At 42.4% G+C, this 22,268-nt stretch overlaps 3 protein-coding genes and 2 long non-coding RNA genes across 6 annotated transcripts in view; 1 reads left to right on the top strand and 4 right to left on the bottom strand.

The window, feature by feature from the left end:
- Positions 1 to 322: 322 nt before the first annotated feature.
- On the bottom strand, positions 323 to 3,193 carry LOC140589013 (mitochondrial nicotinamide adenine dinucleotide transporter SLC25A51-like). Of its 2 annotated transcripts, none has more exons than XM_072711673.1 (4): positions 3,143 to 3,193; positions 1,464 to 2,396; positions 636 to 759; positions 323 to 457 (listed from the first exon to the last, which is right to left on the bottom strand). In XM_072711673.1, exon 2 carries the CDS (start codon positions 2,364 to 2,366, stop codon positions 1,509 to 1,511), a length of 858 nt encoding a protein of 285 aa, XP_072567774.1. In that variant the 5' UTR covers positions 2,367 to 2,396; positions 3,143 to 3,193; the 3' UTR covers positions 323 to 457; positions 636 to 759; positions 1,464 to 1,508. The 2 variants fall into 2 exon arrangements, with proteins under 2 accessions (XP_072567774.1, XP_072567775.1); XM_072711674.1 differs by having other exon boundaries at positions 1,464 to 2,388; positions 3,143 to 3,148.
- A 1,518-nt stretch (positions 3,194 to 4,711) lies between these two features.
- LOC140588693 (rhophilin-1-like) lies at positions 4,712 to 12,546 on the top strand. Its single transcript, XM_072710567.1, has 6 exons — positions 4,712 to 5,318; positions 8,722 to 8,903; positions 9,035 to 9,229; positions 9,320 to 9,396; positions 10,035 to 10,193; positions 10,322 to 12,546. Exons 3-6 carry the CDS (start codon positions 9,079 to 9,081, stop codon positions 10,526 to 10,528), a joined length of 594 nt encoding a protein of 197 aa, XP_072566668.1. The 5' UTR covers positions 4,712 to 5,318; positions 8,722 to 8,903; positions 9,035 to 9,078; the 3' UTR covers positions 10,529 to 12,546.
- A 4,187-nt stretch (positions 12,547 to 16,733) lies between these two features.
- LOC140589012 (uncharacterized) lies at positions 16,734 to 17,267 on the bottom strand. Its single transcript, XR_011990189.1, has 2 exons — positions 17,047 to 17,267; positions 16,734 to 16,868 (listed from the first exon to the last, which is right to left on the bottom strand). It is a non-coding gene; the product is annotated as an uncharacterized lncRNA (long non-coding RNA).
- A 411-nt stretch (positions 17,268 to 17,678) lies between these two features.
- The window catches only part of LOC140588972 (mitochondrial nicotinamide adenine dinucleotide transporter SLC25A51-like), a 67,487-nt gene continuing 62,897 nt past the window's right edge, over positions 17,679 to 22,268 (bottom strand). Inside the window, exon 2 of the mRNA XM_072711628.1 lies at positions 17,679 to 17,920. Within this exon, the coding sequence (XP_072567729.1) occupies positions 17,679 to 17,920 (242 nt within the window). The remainder of the gene's footprint in view (positions 17,921 to 22,268) is intronic.
- On the bottom strand, positions 18,854 to 22,100 carry LOC140588696 (uncharacterized). The gene is made up of 5 exons (XR_011989872.1): positions 21,896 to 22,100; positions 21,621 to 21,805; positions 20,099 to 21,470; positions 19,671 to 19,830; positions 18,854 to 19,188 (listed from the first exon to the last, which is right to left on the bottom strand). It is a non-coding gene; the product is annotated as an uncharacterized lncRNA (long non-coding RNA).

Here is a 22,268-nt window from a genome sequence, read left to right as displayed (position 1 = left end):
TCCCCTTCGTAGTTTTTATTTGTGCGAAGGCTGTCTCTGCGGTTTTTACTCCTCCTTGCCGCTATGGACACGACAAGCTATTAAACCATGATCAAGGAAGCTTAAAATAAGGATTCTTTCTTCAGCTTACCCAAAGTGACTTTTTGAGAAATGCCACTCCTTTTGATTGCAACACAACACTACAGTTTTTTTATTTGTGTAAAAAAATGTGTTTCTCTATTATACTTGAGGATCCAGGAAGCTGTTCAGAGTGCAGGGTTTACTACATCAACCACTGTTACTCAGGTACCAGACCACATGAAAAACAACAATGACAAGCATCTGGATATAAATACATCTTTAATTGAGTGACAGCAGAGTGTTATTTCATATGTCAGAGAACACTGTCACGAGCCTTTTTTCCAGGCTTCTGGATACTTCATGTCGTACAGTATAGCACGTGTGCTACACCCTTCATCTGTAAAAGAGCAGTAGAGAGCATTACTGTACAGTAAACACAGCAAGGCACATTGTCACAACTGGCACAGAGCTTAAACTCCTCAAGCACCCATCTGTTCCAGGAATAGTAAAAGCTTAGCAGGTGCAACATTATTAACATTATTATTATTTTCATTATGATTATTATTATTTCTAACCTGTTATGGCATGAAAGACTCCAGCTTAAACCAGGGTGGCCAGGTCTGTTAAGTCCTCATTCACACAGTATGTGGTGGGGTCTTCTGCCTCCTGGTATAATGGACCAGGGAATGATGTCCTCCTCTGGGGATCCAAAATCATTTCACTGATCATGTCCAATTAGATTTTAAACACACACTGTTAACATAACAGCTTCATGGAGCTCTTGGATTTTTGTTATTTATTCACCTAAAAACAATATTTTGAAACAACACAGTACTTCTCTGTGTTCAAAAGTTAGTCATAGATCAATTGTATACTATTTCAAAACATTTTCCACATATATAGCTAACGACCAAAGTAATGCTAAAACCAACACCAATTTGACAAATGTTTTCCAGTGTTTTAGACTAATCTACTCAAAATATGTCCCTCTTTAGATGATCTAAGCCAGTGTTAGCAATACCAGTTCTAGCCAGGTCCAGTGTTAGCCACTGTCAGCAATACCAGTTGATAAGAACTAAAAATCCAGTATTTTGCGCATACAAACACTGTAGCACCATATCCATAGATAGAAGTTGGACAATACAGATGCTCCTCTACTTACGAACAAGATACGTTCTAAACGGCCGTTCGCAACTTGAAATGTTCATAAGTCGTTTTGCAACATCATTCTAAGCCTTAGAATGATGTTGCAAAACGACTTATGAACATTTCAAGTTGCGAACGGCCATTCGGAACGTATCTTGTTCGTAAGTAGAGGAGCATCTGTATTGCGTGTAGATACAAAAAGATACAAATAAGAGAGAAGTGCCAACAAACAGTATATTACTACAGCTTTCCCTTACCATTGATGCGTGGGGCAGTAGAGGTTCGCCCGGCTTTCCAGGAGTTCACATGAGCTTCATTAAAAGCTCGTAGGCTGCGTTTGTGATGCCCCAAGACAGGAGCGAGCGGTGGTAGTTGAGATGCGCCCCTCTGTATAGGTGGCTCAGTTTACTACCCCGCTCGCTGTAGATGGTGCGCAGCACCTCCCACGTGGACTGGAAGGCTCCACCCACCTGCGACTGCTGGCGAGCCTTCACCACATTCAGTGGGTAATATAAGGAGCTCAGCGTGGCTCCCAGAAGGCCGCCAGAGACAAAGTCAGTGGCCAGCTGGCCAGCGTGGGTCTCGGCCTGAGGCAGGCTGCTCTTTATGGGCCCGCGGAGCCCGAGGAATAGCGCATTGCTGGGCCCGTTGCGCAGCAGGATGGGCACTGTGCCGCGGTACAGCTCACGCATTCCATTCTCCCGCACCAGGGTCCGGAATGCATGGAAGGTATTGCTATACCGGACGTGGTGCCGCTGGTCCTGGAGGAGCGTCTGGACCCTCTCAAAGGGGGTCAGACTTGCCTCCACCGTGCCTGCCAACACGGCCGCCATGCTGCTGGTCACCAGCCCCGGGGTGCTGCCGGGTCGCGACAGCAGCCGAGACATATCATTCGAAAATCCGAACATGATGGCCATCGAGGATGTTTTCTGCAGCAGGGGAGGCAGCAGGCCACGGTACAGGGTCCGCATGCCGTCCCTCTGCAGCTGCCGGACGGCCTCAGTTGTGCTCACACCAAACAGCTGCTGCCGGAATAGTACCTTCTGTATTGGGAAGGTGAACATGATGTTCACCATCCCAGCACAGCCGCCGCAGACGTACTGCTTCCTACGGCCGTTTGGTGCCTCGCACTCAGGACTCCCTTGCTCTTTCGATGCCATCTCAGGGGACAAATTTTCAGTGCTTTGATACTGCAAAGGAGAGAATTCATAAGAATAAGGGTTTCATGTGTACTCTCATGCTGTACTAGTTAAAAGAAAACCAAATACCAACAGAAGCACAAAAACAACCCATATGGATTAGGGAGTGTCCCTATTGTCATGCTGTCCTACACGTATACTCGATCATCGCTGCCATTGCTGGAATGCACACACCTATTCCTGACACGAACTGGGGGGGGCTTAAAGTCGCTCGCTTTGCGCGCACTTTTAGTGCTTTAAGAGCACATTTTCCCCGGCGCTGGCCATCCCACCACCTTACAGAACGGCCTTCTCTTTCACGTTTTGTCGGGCCAGCTCCGAGCACCGAGCCCTCGTCCTACACGTCGGTAAACTGGGAAATTTTGAATGATCTAATATCCTGTTTTTGGCGATATTGTCAATAAGTCATTCCGGTGAGCAGGGGCGCCGTAAGGGGGAGGAAAGCTAGGACGATTCCAAGGGCCCCTGAGTGACAGGGGCCCTAAAAAATTAGGAAAATAACTGGATTGGTTTGGACTGGGGGGCCTAATATGATATGCTTTCATGGGGCCCAAAATCTCTAGCAACGCCCCTGCCGGTGAGAATTGTAATCAGAAGCGATCATCTCCGGAGACAGTATTCTTCCCATTAATTTGACATAGCGCCGTTGCAACACAGCGAGGTCCCTCAAAAGAGTTTGAGCGATACTTTATAAACCTCTCCATTTAATAGTTTACTTCACAAACTGCCTTACCTACCTGTGCTCAAATGTCGACAGTGGTCGGTTGCGGTCAGCTGGCTATTTATATAGTGGCACGATTGCGATTTTTACGTCATAGTTCCAGAATGATTTTTTTTTTTTTTTTTTTAAATAATAATAAAATAAACATCGAATCGAACGTACAGTACCATATTACGTAAACTAGACTGAGTGCTCTAACTGGTTGACACTTAGAATCATCTAAGCCTCATATTCGATACTCAGTTTTCTGGCTTTAATTACTTTTAACGGAAGTAAAGTGGGACAGCATTGTGATGTCCAGTACACAGACATGTAACGATCGATGCACACAGATTATTTTTCCGCTTCAAACCACTTCGCTGTAATGACATGGTGGTTTAGCGTTTTGGGCTCATGGTTACTGTTGCACACCACTTTGTTTCCCAGATTGCTTCACGTACGAATTTTAATAATTTTTTAATGTTCTAATGCAGTGGTTCTCAACCGGGGGGGCGCGGACACTCTCGCGGGGGTGCGCAAGTAGGCTACAGGATGGGAGGAAAAAAAACTGCAAATTATTGCAAATTTGTGATTTGTTTGGATTCATCGGATCTATTTTCGCTGCTAAAATAGACCAAAACGGTAATTATTTCATCAAAAATGTAAGTGACTTAATATTATTAACTTGTTTGTTGAACTGTTATATGAAATCAGTGTCACATCTTCAATCGTGAGGTGATGGTAAATTAAGTGATGGTCAATTGTCAGCTCTCTTGGTCGTCAGGTCGTGTGATGTATGTTGCTGAACTGTATTCAAATGTTATAAATATAAAAACACCACATTTTGAAATTTAACTGCATTATGTCAATTTAGTTTATTTGTGTGTGCTGCGCTCATAGACTTTAGAAAACGGCGCTCATTTGTTTGATTTCTCCTCGAGAAGCTGCGCAAGCCTCAAAAGTTTAAGGTCCTTGCACCCTGACTGAGTCCGAAACTGTCGTATTCGTTTTTCATATTCGTCTTTTGGTGGCTCTCAATTGTCAAAAACACCCCTCAAAATATTTGCTACGGATACGAAAATTGCAGAAAATCGAACCATCCGAATTAATTTTTATGACGCACGGAAGTTGCAGAGGCTGCAAACGTATAAAACGTGAGGTCGTATTTAGTTATATATATATATGTGTGTGTGTGTATATATATATAAAAAACGAATAAACTAGTCAGAATATAGACTACAGTTAAAGCTTTCCTTTAGTTTTTTTGAAATGCACGCACGCAGCCACGCACACACACACGTTTAAATACATTTATGTTAATAAATAAACAACAATAAATTGTTGTAACAGCATTATCTCCAAGTTTTGTTTTTCACTGTAAAAATGTAATGATTTGCCAATGCAAAGTGAGTACCGCCACCTTTTCCCCCACTTCAAGCACTGATTATAGCACAAACAAATCATCCTCCTGACGACTTATTTTTTTTTGTCAAAAGCGACAAATCCAGTGACTTTTACTGGTGTTTTTGGAGACTTTTGTGGTGAAAACAATTTGCGACATACTTTAAAGAGGATTATCGCTCTTTTGCGTGGGTTCGAGATCCGTTTGTGTGCACAGCAAACGAGCTATCAATTGATATGCAGGAACAGCTTATTGAGTAGGGGTGGGCGGATCGATCCTAATATCGATAGTATCGATACCAACGTTGGTATTGATATTGGATCGATAGTAGTCTTCCGAGATCGATACTATTATTTAAATTTCATCTAATTTACGCTAAAGTACATTGCTCCTGTTTCATAAAAGAGCGGACATGCCTCTAAATACCCCGCTCCTTTTATAGCTCGTATGCACCGTTGCTCCTCCCTGCTCTGCTGTTATTAGTTGTCCTTTCGTCACGTGACTCAGCAGCGCCAAAGCGCAAGCACTTTTGGCTGTTCTGAGATGACGGAAAGAAAGAGGAGCGCTGTTTGGAGTTATTTTACTGCAGTAAACGAAAATATTGCAAACTGCGATGTTTGTAGAAAGTCTATTCGATACTGTGGCAACACCACAAATCTACACAAACACATAAAACAACACGAAAAAGAGAACGCCGAGCTGCAAAAAAGGAGAGAAGAGGAGGCAAATCCTCCAGACAGACCCCCAGCAGTGCCAGCCCTGAGACAGAGGTCACTGGCCGAGTCGTTTCGGAGAGGCAATGAATACCCAGGTAGCTAGCTACAGTGGTGAAATTAATATTTGAGTTATATAGGACATTCAGTATTAGTTTTGGAAAAAAAAAAAAAACGAATACTTGATCATAGTTGAACTTGTTACTTTCATCATCAGGCTGATTAAATATAGCCTATATTAATTTGTTTAAAGACATTGAAGAAGTGCTAAAAGAGAAATGGTTTTGTTATTATATTATTGTTTCTGAACAAAAACCCCAGACTGAAGGAAAGTTAAAAAAATTCATTGTTCTCTAGTAATAAGTTTGTGTTTCCAAATCCAGATCATTACAATAATAAAAATGTTTTTATTTGGCTTAAAAGTGTTTAAAATTTGTCCTGGGTTTTAACATATACATTTAATTATAGCTGCTTTGAGAGCATTCAACTCATAAATCATGACACACTGTTATTCCCTATAGAAAAGTACATTTAGGTTCAAGTGCATGCTTTTTAAAGTAAAAGTATCAGTATCGGTATCAATATCGGCGATACTGGCCCTGTATTTACTTGGTATCGGATCGATATCAAATTTTGCAGTATCGCCCAGCCCTATTATTGAGCTGAAGAGTGACAGTAGACTGAAGGAACTCTTTAGCTCCTGCCCTCTTTCGTCATTCTGGGCAGCATTGATGCAGGAATATCCTGAACTCTGTGACGTCGCCTTTAAGATTCTCCTTCCTTTCGCGTCGACATATTTGTGTGAGGCAGGATTCTCAAAAATGACTGCACTCAAAACTAAATACCGCAATCGTGCACAAATCGAGGATGATTTGAGGCTATGTTTATCAAACATTGAGCCAAGAATTGAGGATCTTTGCAAGGCAAAGCAGGCTCAGGTCTCACATTAACATCACCTACCTGCAAGCTTCTGTAAAAAATGCAGATGATGCCTAGTATTAGGCCTAGTAATAATAACAATAATAAAGCATAAATTAATATCAGAGGTCTGGTGTCAATTCCCAATTATAGCAATAGCCTAGTAATGATAATAGGCCTATACTGATGATAATAATAATAATAATAATAACAATAACAATAATGCATGTAACCTCATTATTATATAGCAATAGCCTAGTAATGATAATAGGCCTATACTGATGATAATAATAATAATAACAATAACAATAATGCATGTAACCTCATTATTATATAGCAATAGCCTAGTAATGATAATAGGCCTATACTGATGATAATAATAATAATAATAATAACAACAATAATGCATGTAACCTCATTATTATATAGCAATAGCCTAGTAATGATGATAGGCCTACTACTACTCATAATAATAATAATGTCTGCAAGCTCACATTAGAAGTCTGGTGCTACTGCCAATTATAACAATAGCCTAGTAATGATAATAGGCCTACCTACCGCTACTGATGATGATAATAATAAATAATAATAATAATAATAATAATAATAAATGTGGGCCTAAAAATAATAGCCTAGGGCTATCTATCTATCTATGCAAGGTGGTGTTTGGGATGTGGGGGGGGGGGGGGGGGGGGGGCACTGGGGCCCCAACTGCAATGAGCCAGCTTTGGGGGGGACCAGCTTGCAAAAGGTTGAGAACCACTGTTCTAATGTATCCGTATAATGTGTACATGAATGGGTTGATAACTTTAAAACTAGACAAGACAGGCACATCTAGTGCAGTGCGCTTTGATCAGTGGACTACAGGGAAGAATGCACACCCCTTGGATTTTCAGATTATTTTTGTCTGTATTAGATATTAATTATTATTTTGCATCCACTTAAAGTGCAATGGGGCAACACGTACAATAAGGGGTTAATAGCTCTGAACCCAAATGAGACAACCATGTCCTATGAAGTGTGCCTTGATCAGTATGGGGGGTATTTTCTGCAAAAAATAAAATGAAAATGATAAAAAGAAAATACAATCTCCACTTGCCATTTACTTTCCAAAGTCTGTGCGCAAAAATCCTGCAAAAATTAAAATGAAATAGCACTATTTGCATTTTAATTTTCCACTCATGTATGAGTCAGATGTGTAACTTTGAAAAATAAAATTGAAAACCCTTTTTGTCTTTTAATTTTCCAATTTGACTTTTCATTTCCTACTTTGGCTTTTCATTTTCAAGTTCGCTGCATGGAAATACACTCACCTAAAGGATTATTAGGAATACCTGTTCAATTTCTCATGAATGCAATTATCTAATCAACCAATCACATGGCAGTTGCTTCAATGCATTTAGGGGTGTGGTCCTGGTCAAGACAATCTTCTGAACTCCAAACTGAATGTCAGAATGGGAAAGAAAAGTGATTTAAGCAATTTTGAGCGTGGCATGGTTGTTGGTGCCAGATGGGCCGGTCTGAGTATTTCACAATCTGCTCAGTTACTGGGATTTTCACGCACAACCATTTCTAGGGTTTACAAAGAATGGTGTGCAAAGGGAAAAACATCCAGTATGCGGCAGTCCTGTGGGCGAAAATGCCTTGTTGATGCTAGAGGTCAGAGGAGAATGGGCCGACTGATTCAAGCTGATAGAAGAGCAACTTTGACTGAAATAAAAACTCGTTACAACCGAGGTATGCAGCAAAGCATTTATGAAGCCACAACACGCACAACCTTGAGGCGGATGGGCTACAACAGCAGAAGACCCCACTGGGTACCACTCATCTCCACTACAAATAGGAAAAAGAGGCTACAATTTGCACGAGCTCACCAAAATTGGACAGTTGAAGACTGGAAAAATGTTGCCTGGTCTGATGAGTCTCGATTTCTGTTGAGACATTCAAATGGTAGAGTCAGAATTTGGCGTAAACAGAATGAGAACATGGATCCATCATGCCTTGTTACCACTGTGCAGGCTGGTGGTGGTGGTGTAATGGTGTGGGGGATGTTTTTTTGGCACACTTTAGGCCCCTTAGTGCCAATTGGGCATCATTTAAATGCCACGGCCTACCTGAGCATTGTTTCTGACCATGTCCATCCCTTTATGACCACCATGTACCCATCCTCTGATGGCTACTTCCAGCAAGATAATGCACCATGTCACAAAGCTCGAATCATTTCAAATTGGTTTCTTGAAGATGACAATGAGTTCACTGTACTAAAATGGCCCCCACAGTCACCAGATCTCAACCCAATAGAGCATCTTTGGGATGTGGTGGAACGGGAGCTTCGTGCCCTGGATGTGCATCCCACAAATCTCCATCAACTGCAAGATGCTATCCTATTAATATGGACCAACATTTCTAAAGAATGCTTTCAGCACTTTGTTGAATCAATGTCACGTAGAATTAAGGCAGTTCTGAAGGCGAAAGGGGGTCAAACACCGTATTAGTATGGTGTTCCTAATAATCCTTTAGGTGAGTGCATATGTGTCAGTTAACTACCTGATGGCGCGCATGTGTGTATTTGTCGCCCCCTAGAGTCCACAGAATGGGGTGACGGCCTGGGGGAGCGGATGCTGCAGCAGCTTCACAGCAGCAAGCCATCAGGGCCCCCCCTGGGCATGGTGCTGAGGGACCCTGAGGAGAGGCGCAGGCTGGCTGAGGACAGGGGGGAGGGGAGTCATAATGTCACTTGGGAGCGTGTGATTGTGTAGCTACAGGTACAAATATGGCTCAGATGTAGCTGGTTAGTGGTTTGGTGACCAGACCATGCTGACTAGCTGGTTAGCAGTGGCTGTGTGTAACCTCACTGTGCTGACTAGCTGGTTAGCCGTAGCCATGTGTTGCACAGGTAAAGCACATCTGCGGCGGGCAGTGATCCGCCATGAGGAGGCCATGCGCATCCACGGCCTCTGCAGGGTCTTGCGCAAGATGGACATCCTGCAGGAGGTGCTGGCATCTGTGCACAAGCGCTCGCTCAGTGCCTATTCGCAGATCGACCGTGAGGACGACTTCTGCCAGACGGCCGAGGTCCCCGACATCCAGCGTGAGCACTGTGCCTACATGTGAGATAGGTTATCCACCACCAGAGGGCAGCCTCTCACCTTCCCTTCTCCTGTCTTCCTCTCTGTCTCAGCCAAGACTCAACATAAGCCAGATGTGAAGACCCCTGACTTCTCAAAAGTGCGGGTGACAGATCTTTTTCAGCGACTGGTACGTTCACCACCCCCCCTGCAGTGGGCTTTAGGGGCATCAAGAGATTTGAGCGGAGGCCATTAAATCTGTCAAGTCCTGGTAAGACTTTGCTCGAGGTTTCTTTGATAAAATACCAAGCAACAGCCAGCAGAACAAATGCTGGTACTATATGGTATTAAATGCTGGTTACAGTTCTATGATGACAGTACACCCCCTGTACTCCCCTCCCCTTACAGGGACCGCTGTCCGTGTTTTCAGCCCGGAACCAGTAGTGCCCACAGAGGCGCATTAGGCTGGTGCGATCCGACAGTGGTCTGGGCCTAACGCTGCGGGGAGACTCTCCTGTGCTTGTGGCTGGGGTGGTACCAGGGGGCAGTGCCTCGGTGAGACCACACCCACTTCTCAAACATTTTGCCCCACCCACAAAATCCCAAACAGCAGATCTCTTTTGCGCCGCCCCTTCAATCCCAACCTCTGAAACTGATTACCCTTTAAGCCCCTCCCCTTTTAACTCCCCCTCTTCTTTACTAATTGATGATAAACCGATGAATATTAATGAACAAAGTGATGAACACTGGAAGGGTTCTTCGTGAAGTGGTTCCTGCTGGGAGGCAGGAAGTGGAGAGGAGAAGTGACACGTGTGCCCGACATGGCAGGAGGCGGGGCTCTGCGAGGGTGATTACATCGTGGCGGTGAACGGGGCGGACTGTAAGTGGGCGAAGCACGTGGAGGTGGTGCAGGCGCTAAAGGCATGCAGCGACGGGGGAGTGGAGCTCGGCATTGTCACCATGCTGTCACCCAAGACGCTAAAACAGGTACGTGCACACTTATGCAGCCACACATTCGCTTGTAGGTCTGATGATTAGTTACTGAGTGCTCTCTCTTTCCATCTGTCTCTATCTCTCTCTCTTCCTCTCCCTCTCTCTTCCCCTTCCTCTTTGAGGTGCAGAGGTCTGTCTTTCTCTCTCCATGCGGCATCGATGAGAGCGCTGTTCACCTGCGGAATCCCACACCCAGCAAGGGGGGCAGCCCCACCTCCCTTCTCACCTGGACCCGGAAGAAGGGTGGGGCAGGGGGCGGGGTCTCCAAGAGGCTAAGCTCCGCCTTCAGTCTGTCCTTTGGAGCCCCGCGGGACGCGGAGGCTTTGTGATCACTGGGACAGGCCAATGGCAGAGCATGTCGGGGAAGAGCATTAAACGGTGCTCAGGAAGTGATCAAGGACTGGCGGGAGTCAGACAGAAGCTGACAGTGGACCCTCCAGGAGGAGGGAGAGTCACAGCGCTGTGTGATTTGAACCCGAGCTTTCAACTGGGAGCTAAGCAGACCTCACAGACCCGAGTGCTGATGAAATGGAAATCCCAGAAGGAATTTGAAAAACAGGTGACTGTGAGACAGTGGTTTTGGGCAAGGCCACTTAAGGACTCCCAGAAGTGGCCCATGGGCAGGGATTATGCTGCAGGAGGAAGGAGGGCAGGGGTAGCAGTCAGCCCTGGACAGGAAGACCATTATCAATGCTGCTGAACAGGGGAATCTGAACACACGTCTCTCCAAGGTGTGAACTGGGTTTACTTGGATAAAACTGTCTGCTTTGACTGAAACTGTGAATGAAACTTGTAATCTTGGAAACTTGTTCTGTTAAATGATGAATGAGTACATTTAATTAATATATGTAACAAGGCAGCTCTAAGGGAATGGGGTCAGAACAACCCCCCCTGAGTTTACTATAGAAATAGACCTGAATTCAAAAGCTGAAATGTGACTTACGATCTAGGCTGAGCTGTCGAACATGCACTGCAATCTTTTATGTGATGGTTAGGGGATTTTGTTGATTTCTGATGCAAATTGGCCCCTGGTCCCAAATCTGGTGGAGCTGTTTGTGGACCTTATGATCTTTCAATGAGAAAACAAACTTGCAGCCATCTGTAAGCATTCCTGTGGAGAACTTGTGTCACATGACAAACCGTGGCTTGGTTTGGGTGTATTGGCATGTTTTTGAGGATGTTCAAACCGCATTCTCTGTACATAAATGTGAATAAGTTGGACTGACTGCAAAGTGCTCCTGTCTTTTCCATACAGGAAGACTGAATAAGGTGTTTTTGAAAAGCATCATACACACCTCACTCACACACACACAAGCACACCTCACTCACACACACACATACACACCTCACACACACACACACCTCACTCACACACACACACACCTCACTCATTCACACACACACACCTCACTCACTCACACACACACACATAAACACACACCCATTTGTATCTTTGTAGGAACTTTCCATTAATTTCTATTTGAAAAATCCAAATCCCAGCATTGACTTAACCTCTACCCAGTCCTTGCCCAGTCCCACCCTCCAGAAATAGATATATATCTGTACACTGGTGCTGCCACTCGCAGTACCAGTGTACAGGCCGGCCATGACGGCATTGAAACATTACAGTAGTATATTATATTATATTGTATGTTACATCACATTAACAAATTATGACACTTAACCTACAGAGATAACAAGAAATATTGGTAGGGAATTTTTAACAGGCTCTAACTGTGGTTTTCCCTGAAGAAATGAACTGTCATTATTTAAAGTTACTTTAAAGTATAATATTTGGTTTTGATTGTTTTCAAATGACACACACATTCCATCCATCCAGCCATTGTCCAACCCGCTTATCCGACTGGGTCGCGGGGGGTCCGGAGCCTAACATTCCAAAGTGGATTTGTGTTTATGCTCATTAATAGTTTATTTAGTTGTTTTATTTAAGTAAGATAAAGGGAAACATTGCAAAGAACCAGGGAATGAAAAATGTGGAATCGAAGCATAGTAAAGAGGCATTTTTCTTGTGGGGGCGGGGCACAGAAGCGTCTACGTCAGCGATGACTTCATACGTACAGGTGGAGCATAGTGAGCCATCGAAGATGGAAGTGTCTCCCGATACCGCTTTTTGTCTGTGCTACCTTCCTCGCTCACTCACTCATTCCTTCCCTAGTCAACTTCATGAACTGTCAACTTTAGGCAGGGAGTCATTGATGGGTGGATAAAAGTCTACAGTGATATCCAGCACCAGCACCAAAAACACATCAGAGTCCGATAATGTGAGATGTAACATAGTCTGTTTATTTGTATTAATAATAAGAGGCACAATAAAAAAAGAAACAGATTTTGATACTCTCTTTCAGTATATCAGTGAGCATCAACCTCATCCTTTCAGGGCCCACTTGGAGGGGGCTGGGGGCATCTTGCCACTTTCTATTTCTGAACCCCGGCATGGTAGACGACCTCGTGTGGATCTGCTGCAGCCTGGGGAAGCAGACAGAGGATCCTGAGTTTAGCTTGAGGTACTTTTCAGCTTTGGGGTTGTAGCTGTGCAGGGGGGTCATTGCACTGATTGATTGACAATGCAGCAGTTAACATATATTCTGCAAACAGATATATACTTTTCTTGATTTGTATTGTTTTGTAAACATTACCAAAACAGAGACGTAAACACTGCAGTTAGTAGTTGAGCATCATGTGTGAAGCAATTTGACAAACAGTGTTTTCAGATGGAGTGTTAAGTGTTAATTGATTTTAAGTTTTGAGCCCTCGTGTTTGATTACAGAGAGGAGTATTTTCTGATTGGTTGTTTGGTGATATTTGTGCTTTGCCAATGGGGTGTGTGTTTAACGATCTACTGAAATGGTGCAACCAATCTCTGATATGACACTGACAACAGGAACACAGTGTTTAATTCTGGGAATAGTGTGGTAATTTCTAGGACTGAATTAAAGCATTTTGTCATCTAGCGTAATGTTCATGACATAGGGGTGGTTTCCCAGACAGTGATTAAGACTAACAGAGATCTGCTTTCTCAGTCAGGGTATAAAACAGTACTAGACTAAGCCTATTCCTGAATCAAGTAAACTTGTTTCATGAAGGAAGATTAGAGGTAGTCCAGGAATAAATTGAGGTTTAAATAAAACCTCCCAGCAGGCAGGTTTAACTTCAGATTAATGTTGTTTGCTGAAGAAGACACATGGATTACTTGGAGTGTGTCAATGATGATCAACGAATACCACCTGCTAGACAAATTCTTGTTGACAGAAGTGACCCACTGCAATTTTTTGATGAAATCAGTTTTCGAGATCGTTTTCAAATGCATAAAGTAAATTCCGTAGAGATCGTGTCTCTTATGGAACCCAGTCTTTCATACATGACCCAAAGAGGACAGCCTGTTCCAGTTAGTCTGCAGGTGCTCATCACTTTACATTTTTTGGCATGTGGCACCTTTCACAGAGAAACTGGGGATTTATGTGGGGTCAGTGAAGCAACAGTGTGTAAAGTTGTTCGCAGAGTATGCAAGGCCATTTGTGTATTGAGAACTTCCCAGATGCTGCAACCCAAGTTAATTACACGGTACAATTCTATGAATATGGGAACTTTCCAGGAGTCATATGCAGCATCGACGGAACCTATTTTATCATAAAACGTCCCTCTACCCCAGATGGTGAGGAATACAGGTGTATGCACTACCCAATTACAGTTTTCGAACATTGTTGCACATTGGAAAGTGTTATGGATTAAAGAGTTTACTTAGCTCATCACTGTATGCTCAGTTTGAAAGAGGAGATCATAATGGATTATTGCTTGGTGACAATGGGTATGCTCAAAGGCTGTTTTTGTTTACACCATACTTGCACCCAATTACACCTGAGCAAAGGTGCTACAACCAAGCTCATATGCGCACTAGGGGTCTAGTGGAGCGCATGTTTGGAAGAGTCGTTTTCAGTACCTTCGGAAAACACTTCGATTCACACCAAGAATATGCTGCATTGTCATTATTGCAACAGCTGTTCTTCATAACTACCTGAAACAGCATGGATGCCCAGTCCCTCCAATACTAGAAGATGACAATCCAGATCTGAGGATGTGGAGGGTTAACTGCCTTACAACTCTTCCATTCTTTCCATTTGACTTTCACCTACAAACAAACAAGAACAGTTCATATGATCAAATGAACACATTAAATGAGAAATAGTTGTCTGGTGACACAAACATAGTCTGAATGGAGAGAAAGAAAGGCTAAATCAATGCAGTAATATAGTCAATTCAGGTGTGCGTGATCCCTCATCTGAACGGTCTAGATCAGGGATGGGCAATCTTATCCGCAAAAGGCCGGTGTGTATGCAGGTTTTCGCTGCAATTCCCTAATTAGGTCACTAATTAGAGGACTGATTGGCTGAAGAGTCCTCACACCTGGGTTTGAACAGCTGACCTGAAGCTTACCTAAATGGCCCTACCTTACAGAAACTTTAGGATGTTTTGGATAATTATTTATCAGGACTGTCTCCTGATTTCAATGATACCAGATTGACAGAGGTTTGGCAAAAAATCCTAGGACGATCGTGAAAAGTTGTGTTATCAGACCTATACAAATTAGGCAAAAATTCAAAGATGGATAACCAAGTTCTACACGCTGTTTGATTTGGCATATCATACTGAATTGACCTGGCAATAAATGTCAACTGTAGGCTTGACAATTCTGGAGAAATAGGCAGAAACGCAAAAGTTGTCACTGTAGCGCCCCCAACTGGCAGACTGAGGAGGCCTTACCAGGGTGAGGTGAAGGTCTGTAGACAAAAGGACCATCCAGATTTAGATCAGATTGGTGATTGCTAGGTCTGTCAAATGGATGCTTGATTTTGATTGGCTAATTATCTCCACCATTTTATGACTTATGACTGCCATAGTAAGAGTATGACCTCAGGCTTGGCCATAGTAGACATGTGCCAAATTTCACTTGGATTGGCCTAGCAGTTCAGGAGATATTGGAAGTAGGTATTTGTAGCGCCCCCTATTGATGAAATGTGGCCCGCCTTGTACAGTGTCCCCAGAATGGTGCATGGAGGTAGGATTTCCAATTTGGTTAAGGTAGGCCAAGGCATGGCCAAGTTATAGCAGTCAAACTAAAATGGGCCAAATTTAGGTGGAATTTGGGCGTGACTAGTGGCCGTACGATAGATAAATGTCAGACTTTTTTCAATAACTCTTCATCAGCTCAGACGACAGATTGGTTTGACACCACATTTGTCTGATTTGGTAAGATGGGGTAGGACTTTAAGGCAAAAGTAGGATTTGCAAATTATGCAAATTAGCAAAAAAATCTAAGTAGGCGGAGCTTAATAGTCCAAATGACGAGTCTGTATCTGCAGAAAAAAAATTAGAATGTAGGACTAACAGGTCAGGAGATATTGACCGAAACGTGTTGGGGGGGCGCTACGGCACCCACATCTGACTGACAGACTTGGGTCGGATGATCTGAATAGTGGGTAGGAATAGCCATCTTCCTGCCAAATTTGGTCAGCCTCAGTCTTACGGTTTAGGCTGCCCATTCAGTTTTAGCGAAGAAAAATAATGAAAGAGAAAAATCCTAAGAAATACAATAAGGGGCCATTGCACTACATGCATTAGATCCTTAATAATGAACACCTAAAACATGAAATTCAGCCTGTAAGTGCATCATGCTAATGCACTGTAACTATCTCTACTTTAATTTCAGTTTGAAATTAATTTATTCACATTCTCCGTTTACAGCAAAGAGTAATATCTCATTTTGCGTGGAAAGAAATAAATATTTCATCCACACTCCACACGTTTCTCGGTGTTTGTGGTGGGTGTGGGTTGAGAAGAGGACTAAATGAAATATTATTGTAGTAACTACTGGGAAAAAAATGACTAGTAATTTCACCTGAAATGCCCATCCAATAATACAATTCTATTCATGAAACTGTACACTAGCATCATCAGTCCAGTGTCTCGATTCCAAGTGCTGCATTCTGGTCCATTGAGGTTGTAAGCAATTTATGACTCATTTAATATAAATGTCTGACACCTATCCCTTGTGTACTGCTTGTTAACAATGGTTATATGTGCCCCTCCATCCTGTATTCCCCAGTCCTGGCTTTATTACCTGTTATGACCCCAAGCTCTCCATACTGTAGGTCCACGTCAGGATCTACTCCCCTCTGTAGTTTCCTTAATAAAGTCCCCTTCGTAGTTTTTATTTGTGCGAAGGCTGTCTCTGCGGTTTTTACTCCTCCTTGCCGCTATGGACACGACAAGCTATTAAACCATGATCAAGGAAGCTTAAAATAAGGATTCTTTCTTCAGCTTTCCCAAAGTGACTTTTTGAGAAATGCCACTCCTTTTGATTGCAACACAACACTACAGTTTTTTTATTTGTGTAAAAAAAATGTGTTTCTCTATTATACTTGAGGATCCAGGAAGCTGTTCAGAGTGCAGGGTTTACTACATCAACCACTGTTACTCAGGTACCAGACCACATGAAAAACAACAATGACAAGCATCTGGATATAAATACATCTTTAATTGAGTGACAGCAGAGTGTTATTTCATACAGTATGTCAGAGAACACTGTCACGAGCCTTTTTTCCAGGCTTCTGGATACTTCATGTCATATAGCACGTGTGCTGCACCATTCATCTGTAAAAGAGCAGTAGAGAGCATTACTGTACAGTAAACACAGCAAGGCACATTGTCACAACTGGCACAGAGCTTAAACTCCTCAAGCACCCATCTGTTCCAGGAATAGTAAAAGCTTAGCAGGTGCAACATTATTAACATTATTACTATTTTCATTATGATTATTATTATTTCTAACCTGTTATGGCATGAAAGACTCCAGCTTAAACCAGGGTGGCCAGGTCTGTTAAGTCCTCATTCACACAGTATGTGGTGGGGTCTTCTGCCTCCTGGTATAATGGACCAGGGAATGATGTCCTCCTCTGGGGATCCAAAATCATTTCACTGATCATGTCCAATTAGATTTAAAACACACACTGTTAACATAACAGCTTCATGGAGCTCTTGGATTTTTGTTATTTATTCACCTAAAAACAATATTTTGAAACAACACAGTACTTCTCTGTGTTCAAAAGTTAGTCATAGATCAATTGTATACTATTTCAAAACATTTTCCACATATATAGCTAACGACCAAAGTAATGCTTAAACCAACACCAATTTGACAAATGTTTTCCAGTGTTTTAGACTAATCTACCCAAAATATGTCCCTCTTTAGATGATCTAAGCCAGTGTTAGCAATACCAGTTCTAGCCAGGTCCAGTGTTAGCCACTGTCAGCAATACCAGTTGATAAGAACTAAAAATCCAGTATTTTGCGGAAAAAAACACTGCAGCACCACATCCATAGATAGAAGTTGGACAATACAGATGCTCCACTACTTACGAACAAGATACGTACTGAACGGCCGTTCGCAACTTGAAATGTTTGTTAGTCGTTTTGCAACATCATTCTAAGCCTTAGAATGGGCCCGCGGAAGCCGAGGAATAGTGCGTTGCTGGGCCCGTTGCGTAGCAGGATGGGCACTGTGCCGCGGTACAGCTCACGCATACCATTCGCTCGCACCAGGGTCCGGAATACATGGAAAGTGTTTGTATACCGGACGTGGTGCCGCTGGTCCTGGAGGAGCGTCTGGACCCTCTCAAAGGGGGTCAGACTTGCCTCCACCGTGCCTGCCAACATGGGATGATTTGGGATTTGTCTGGGGCCCATTTGGGCAAATGATGTGGGATTTGTCTGGGGCCCATTTGGGCAAATGATGTGGGATTTATCTGGGGCCCATATGGGCAAAGATGTGGGATTTATCTGGGGCCCATATGGGCAAAGATGTGGGGTTTATCTGGGGCCCATATGGGCAAAGATGTGGGATTTATCTGGGGCCCATATGGGCAAAGATGTGGGATTTATCTGGGGCCCATATGGGCAAAGATGTGGGGTTTATCTGGGGCCCATATGGGCAAAGATGTGGGGTTTATCTGGGGCCCATTTGGGCAAAGATGTGGGATTTATCTGGGGCCCATCTGGGCAAAGATGTGGGACTTATCTGGGGCCCATATGGGCAAAGATGTGGGATTTATCTGGGGCCCATATGGGCAAAGATGTGGGGTTTATCTGGGGCCCATATGGGCAAAGATGTGGGGTTTATCTGGGGCCCATATGGGCAAAGATGTGGGGTTTATCTGGGGCCCATATGGGCAAAGATGTGGGGTTTATCTGGGGCCCATCTGGGTTACATTACCTGGGCACAATGTGGGCCAGCCCATATGGGCAAAGATCTGGGATTTATCTGGGATGTTTGTGATTAAACAGTTAAAATTACAAATTTTGCATTTTGCATACTCAAAGAACAAATTACGTTTTACAAGAGAAAGTAATCCAGAAAATGTGGTTAGTGTTTTCACAATCCTGCTAATTTAAACTGTGGCATCCATAGTACAGTAGCTGGTATTTGAAATGATCGCTATGAAAAGATCCTACTGGATTCTATTAAGATTATTTACACATGGTAACTAAATTAAATCAAGCAAACAGTAATGAGCTAGGTAAACCTGTAAAATAACTGATAAATTAAACTGTGGCTGAACCAAAAGTAAAGAAGCAGAAAATCAGTTTTATGCAAAATTTATTTAAAGAAAATCACACATCACAATTAAATAAAAATAAAATACAAATTAAATTATAAAATAAAATAAAAATCAAATAAAAAAATAAAATAAAAATCACTTTATACATTTATTTTTACAAAGCCTTGGGGATTACAAAACCTCCTAGTCCACTTCCACTCGTCCCTGCTTGGACGGGCCACCACTCTCCTGCTCTGCCGTACGTCTCTTACTTCTTCCGCCTTGCAGATCTCGTGCATTATACAGGAATGAGGTGATGCTTCCTTTCACCTCATCCTTTGTAGTGTCTTTTGTTTTAGAATTTTGTCGCACAGCGCCTGACAAAACAAAGATGATGAGGAATAATCTAATTAAATTTGTGCATTCCATTTGGCAGTAATTGATGTTTTGTCTGTTTATTTAAAAACAATCAAATTATTATATTAGTCAATCCCAGAGTACAAGTTGTCTGTGTCATCAGGTGTATTAAATAGTTTAAGGACTTTTTCAGCCCAATTACTGAAAACTAACTACACCATAGATACAGAAAGATCTAAGATGTTAGCAGAAAACTAGAAAAACATTTTGATCACAATTCTGTTTAGTCCAAACATAGAGAATTAATTTAATAATAAATAATTATAATTTAAACATTTCCTTTTTGAAGGTCTTAATTTGAACTTTAGAGAATTTCAAATGACAGCAAAATCATTCAAGGACCATTAACAAATTGTATAAAATCCATAACAAATTCAATGTACATTGATAGAAATGTATTGGTAACGTCACTATAAATTTATTTTTAACAATTTATACTTACGGAGTATAATGTTATTTATCTTGAAATTCTTAAATTCTTTTTTCCCTTTGGCACCTGTCCAATTATACTCTCGTGCCAGCTCTGGTGCCAGGAGGTTTGCCAGTATTCTCCTGGTGGTGCTTGGCACGTCCTTGCCGCCAAGAACAGCAAGTTTTAACACCTGAAGGAAGTAAACAAAATGAATTATGCTCCTACAGTACATCAATTTTTACAACATATTTTCAAGTATACCAATATATACTAAGATCCCTGAAAAAGCACATGGGTAAAAGCCATAATGACAGTGCCTCTTCTCCTTAACTCTGAACATATACAAAATGCTAAAGGAAACTCACATAAGAGCTGTAACAGTTTAAACAAAGCTAATGACTGGTCATGTTAAGGGTACTTCACAGGTACAAATTTCCATAGAAATCACAAAAATTTACCAATTTATTTGCAAAATCCACATCCTCCAACTTCAGGTCTAGCTCCTGCAGGTCCTCGGGTAAAGTTAGAGGCAGATCTAATTGCAGATCAGTGCTGATAGGATCCTCCTTTAGATAAACGGAAACATCAGCCTCTTTCTCTCTGACCAGGGGTGCGTTTCTCGAAACCATCGTTGCTACCTACGTTAGCAACTTGCGTGGTTCAAACTATGTAAGTACGACGCAGGTGTGTCTCGAAACCATAGTTCAAACTACATAGGTAACGATACTGCGGACTTACGTGGTGCGATGTATCGTTGAACGACGCAGGTGTTTCTCGAAACCATAGTTCGAACGAACGTTCGCAAACACTGTCGTTAAGTTGTGTAGTTCGAACTACAGCTCACGAGCTGTAGTTAGAAGCGTAGTTATATGTAAATTCGTCAGCGATGGTGGAAAATACAGTGCAATAAGGGTATAGTCACCGTGTAAGTAAGAAATTTAATAATCTTTAATACCTAATAAGAAATAATTTAGCTCTACGATCACATATAATGTGAAGTTGTCTGAAAATGTAGTTTGAAACGTAATTGTTGTGTGGGTCTCTGGTCATAAGTACGGTAACTGTCTGTAGTGAGCAAATCTCAGACTGCAAAGTATTAATTAGCACAGGGGTGGGTAATGTTAGCAGAATGACACTACAGCGGCCAGATACGAATCCATGCCTTTGTTCTCGGGAAATTACGTCTGTAATGTTTGGTTATTACACACACCTGTGTATTCCAGTCAGCCAGTATAACAATATTCTGTAAGCGACAACGTCGGAATAAAAGTTATTCTGTTTATCACTCCAAGGAGCGTCGCATTATTTTTCCCCGATTGCTAATTTTCATTTTATTGGCGTTATGTGACTGACAGAAATTGATGTCACAAATAAATATACATGTGTGTGTGTGTGATTATTATATATTTTACACAGTTCGCGAGTGTTTGTACGCGACCGGCTGTGAAAGTGCGTTGTTAGTTGTTGCGCACGACTTGCAGTGAGTCTGACCAATCAGCGCTGGAACCATTGTGGTTTAAACTACGGTAGGTTAGCCGTGAGTCTGACCAATCAGCGCTGGAACCACTGTAGTTCCAACTACATAAGTCCTAACTAACTAACGTGGTTCGAACAACTGTGGTACGACGGTTTCGAGAAACAGTCGTTGGTCGGATGTTGGTTAGTTTGAACTACCATAGTACGATGCATCGTTAATGCTAACTTCCGTCGTTGTTCGAGAAACGCACCCCAGGTCATTAAGGAGAGCTGTATTATGGTCAAGCCTCTGTCGAAGCTCCTTTACTTCCACAGATAGCTCTGTCAGTATCCTAATGGCCGTCATCTCGAACCCTGAATGAAACATTGCTTACATCAATTAGACGTTCAAAATCAATGTAATGATTGCAGAAACTTCAAAAGTCATAAGACTTTACACAACTGTGAGTAATCCAACTTGTAAACTTTTCCAGAAATGTCTGACGTGTTTAAAAATAGTCTTACCTGTGCTTGTGCTGGCACTCGAAATGGATTGCTCATTTTCCACGCTATGATCCCCAATCCTTTTCGTGGTGGTAGACGGACGTTCACTGTGTTTTTCAAACACAGGCACTGGTGGTGTTCTGACCCTTTGCCCCTGATCCAACTCATCCTCTTCTGAGGAAACGGTCTGGTATCGGATCGGAACTCTAATTTAGGGGATAAAACAGGAAACAAATAATATTAAATATCATATTACCACTTCCAAAGTTAATTGGCCAAACTGCCAATTAACTTACCGTGATGTACGTCTGAGCCTTTCTTCCTCTTCCTCAGTCTCCAAACATGAAGTGTCCTGGGCCTTTTTTTCCTTGTAGAGTATTACCTCCCATTTATCTGAAAGGGAAAATATAATGAAATTGTGATAGAAATCACTTTACTATTCAGATCTTTGTAAGGAGATTACAGTAGCAGTACAATATCTAGGGTTTCAAAAAAACAAAAAAAAAAAGTACTTGCCGGAAGAACCAAGGACTTTAACTGATGCATGAAGGTCCCATGTTTTTTTTATCTACCCTGACATGTTCTTTCGCCATCTTACGAACTCCTTTGGAAGAGGAACGGTCAGGCCACCAACATGAATAGACAAGTTTTCCATCTGCACCTTCAGAA

The sequence above is a fragment of the Paramormyrops kingsleyae genome, chromosome 4 (assembly GCF_048594095.1).
Source record: "Paramormyrops kingsleyae isolate MSU_618 chromosome 4, PKINGS_0.4, whole genome shotgun sequence".
In the NCBI taxonomy this organism is placed as follows: Eukaryota; Metazoa; Chordata; class Actinopteri; order Osteoglossiformes; family Mormyridae; genus Paramormyrops; species Paramormyrops kingsleyae.
This window is presented reverse-complemented; position numbering and strand designations above follow the sequence as displayed.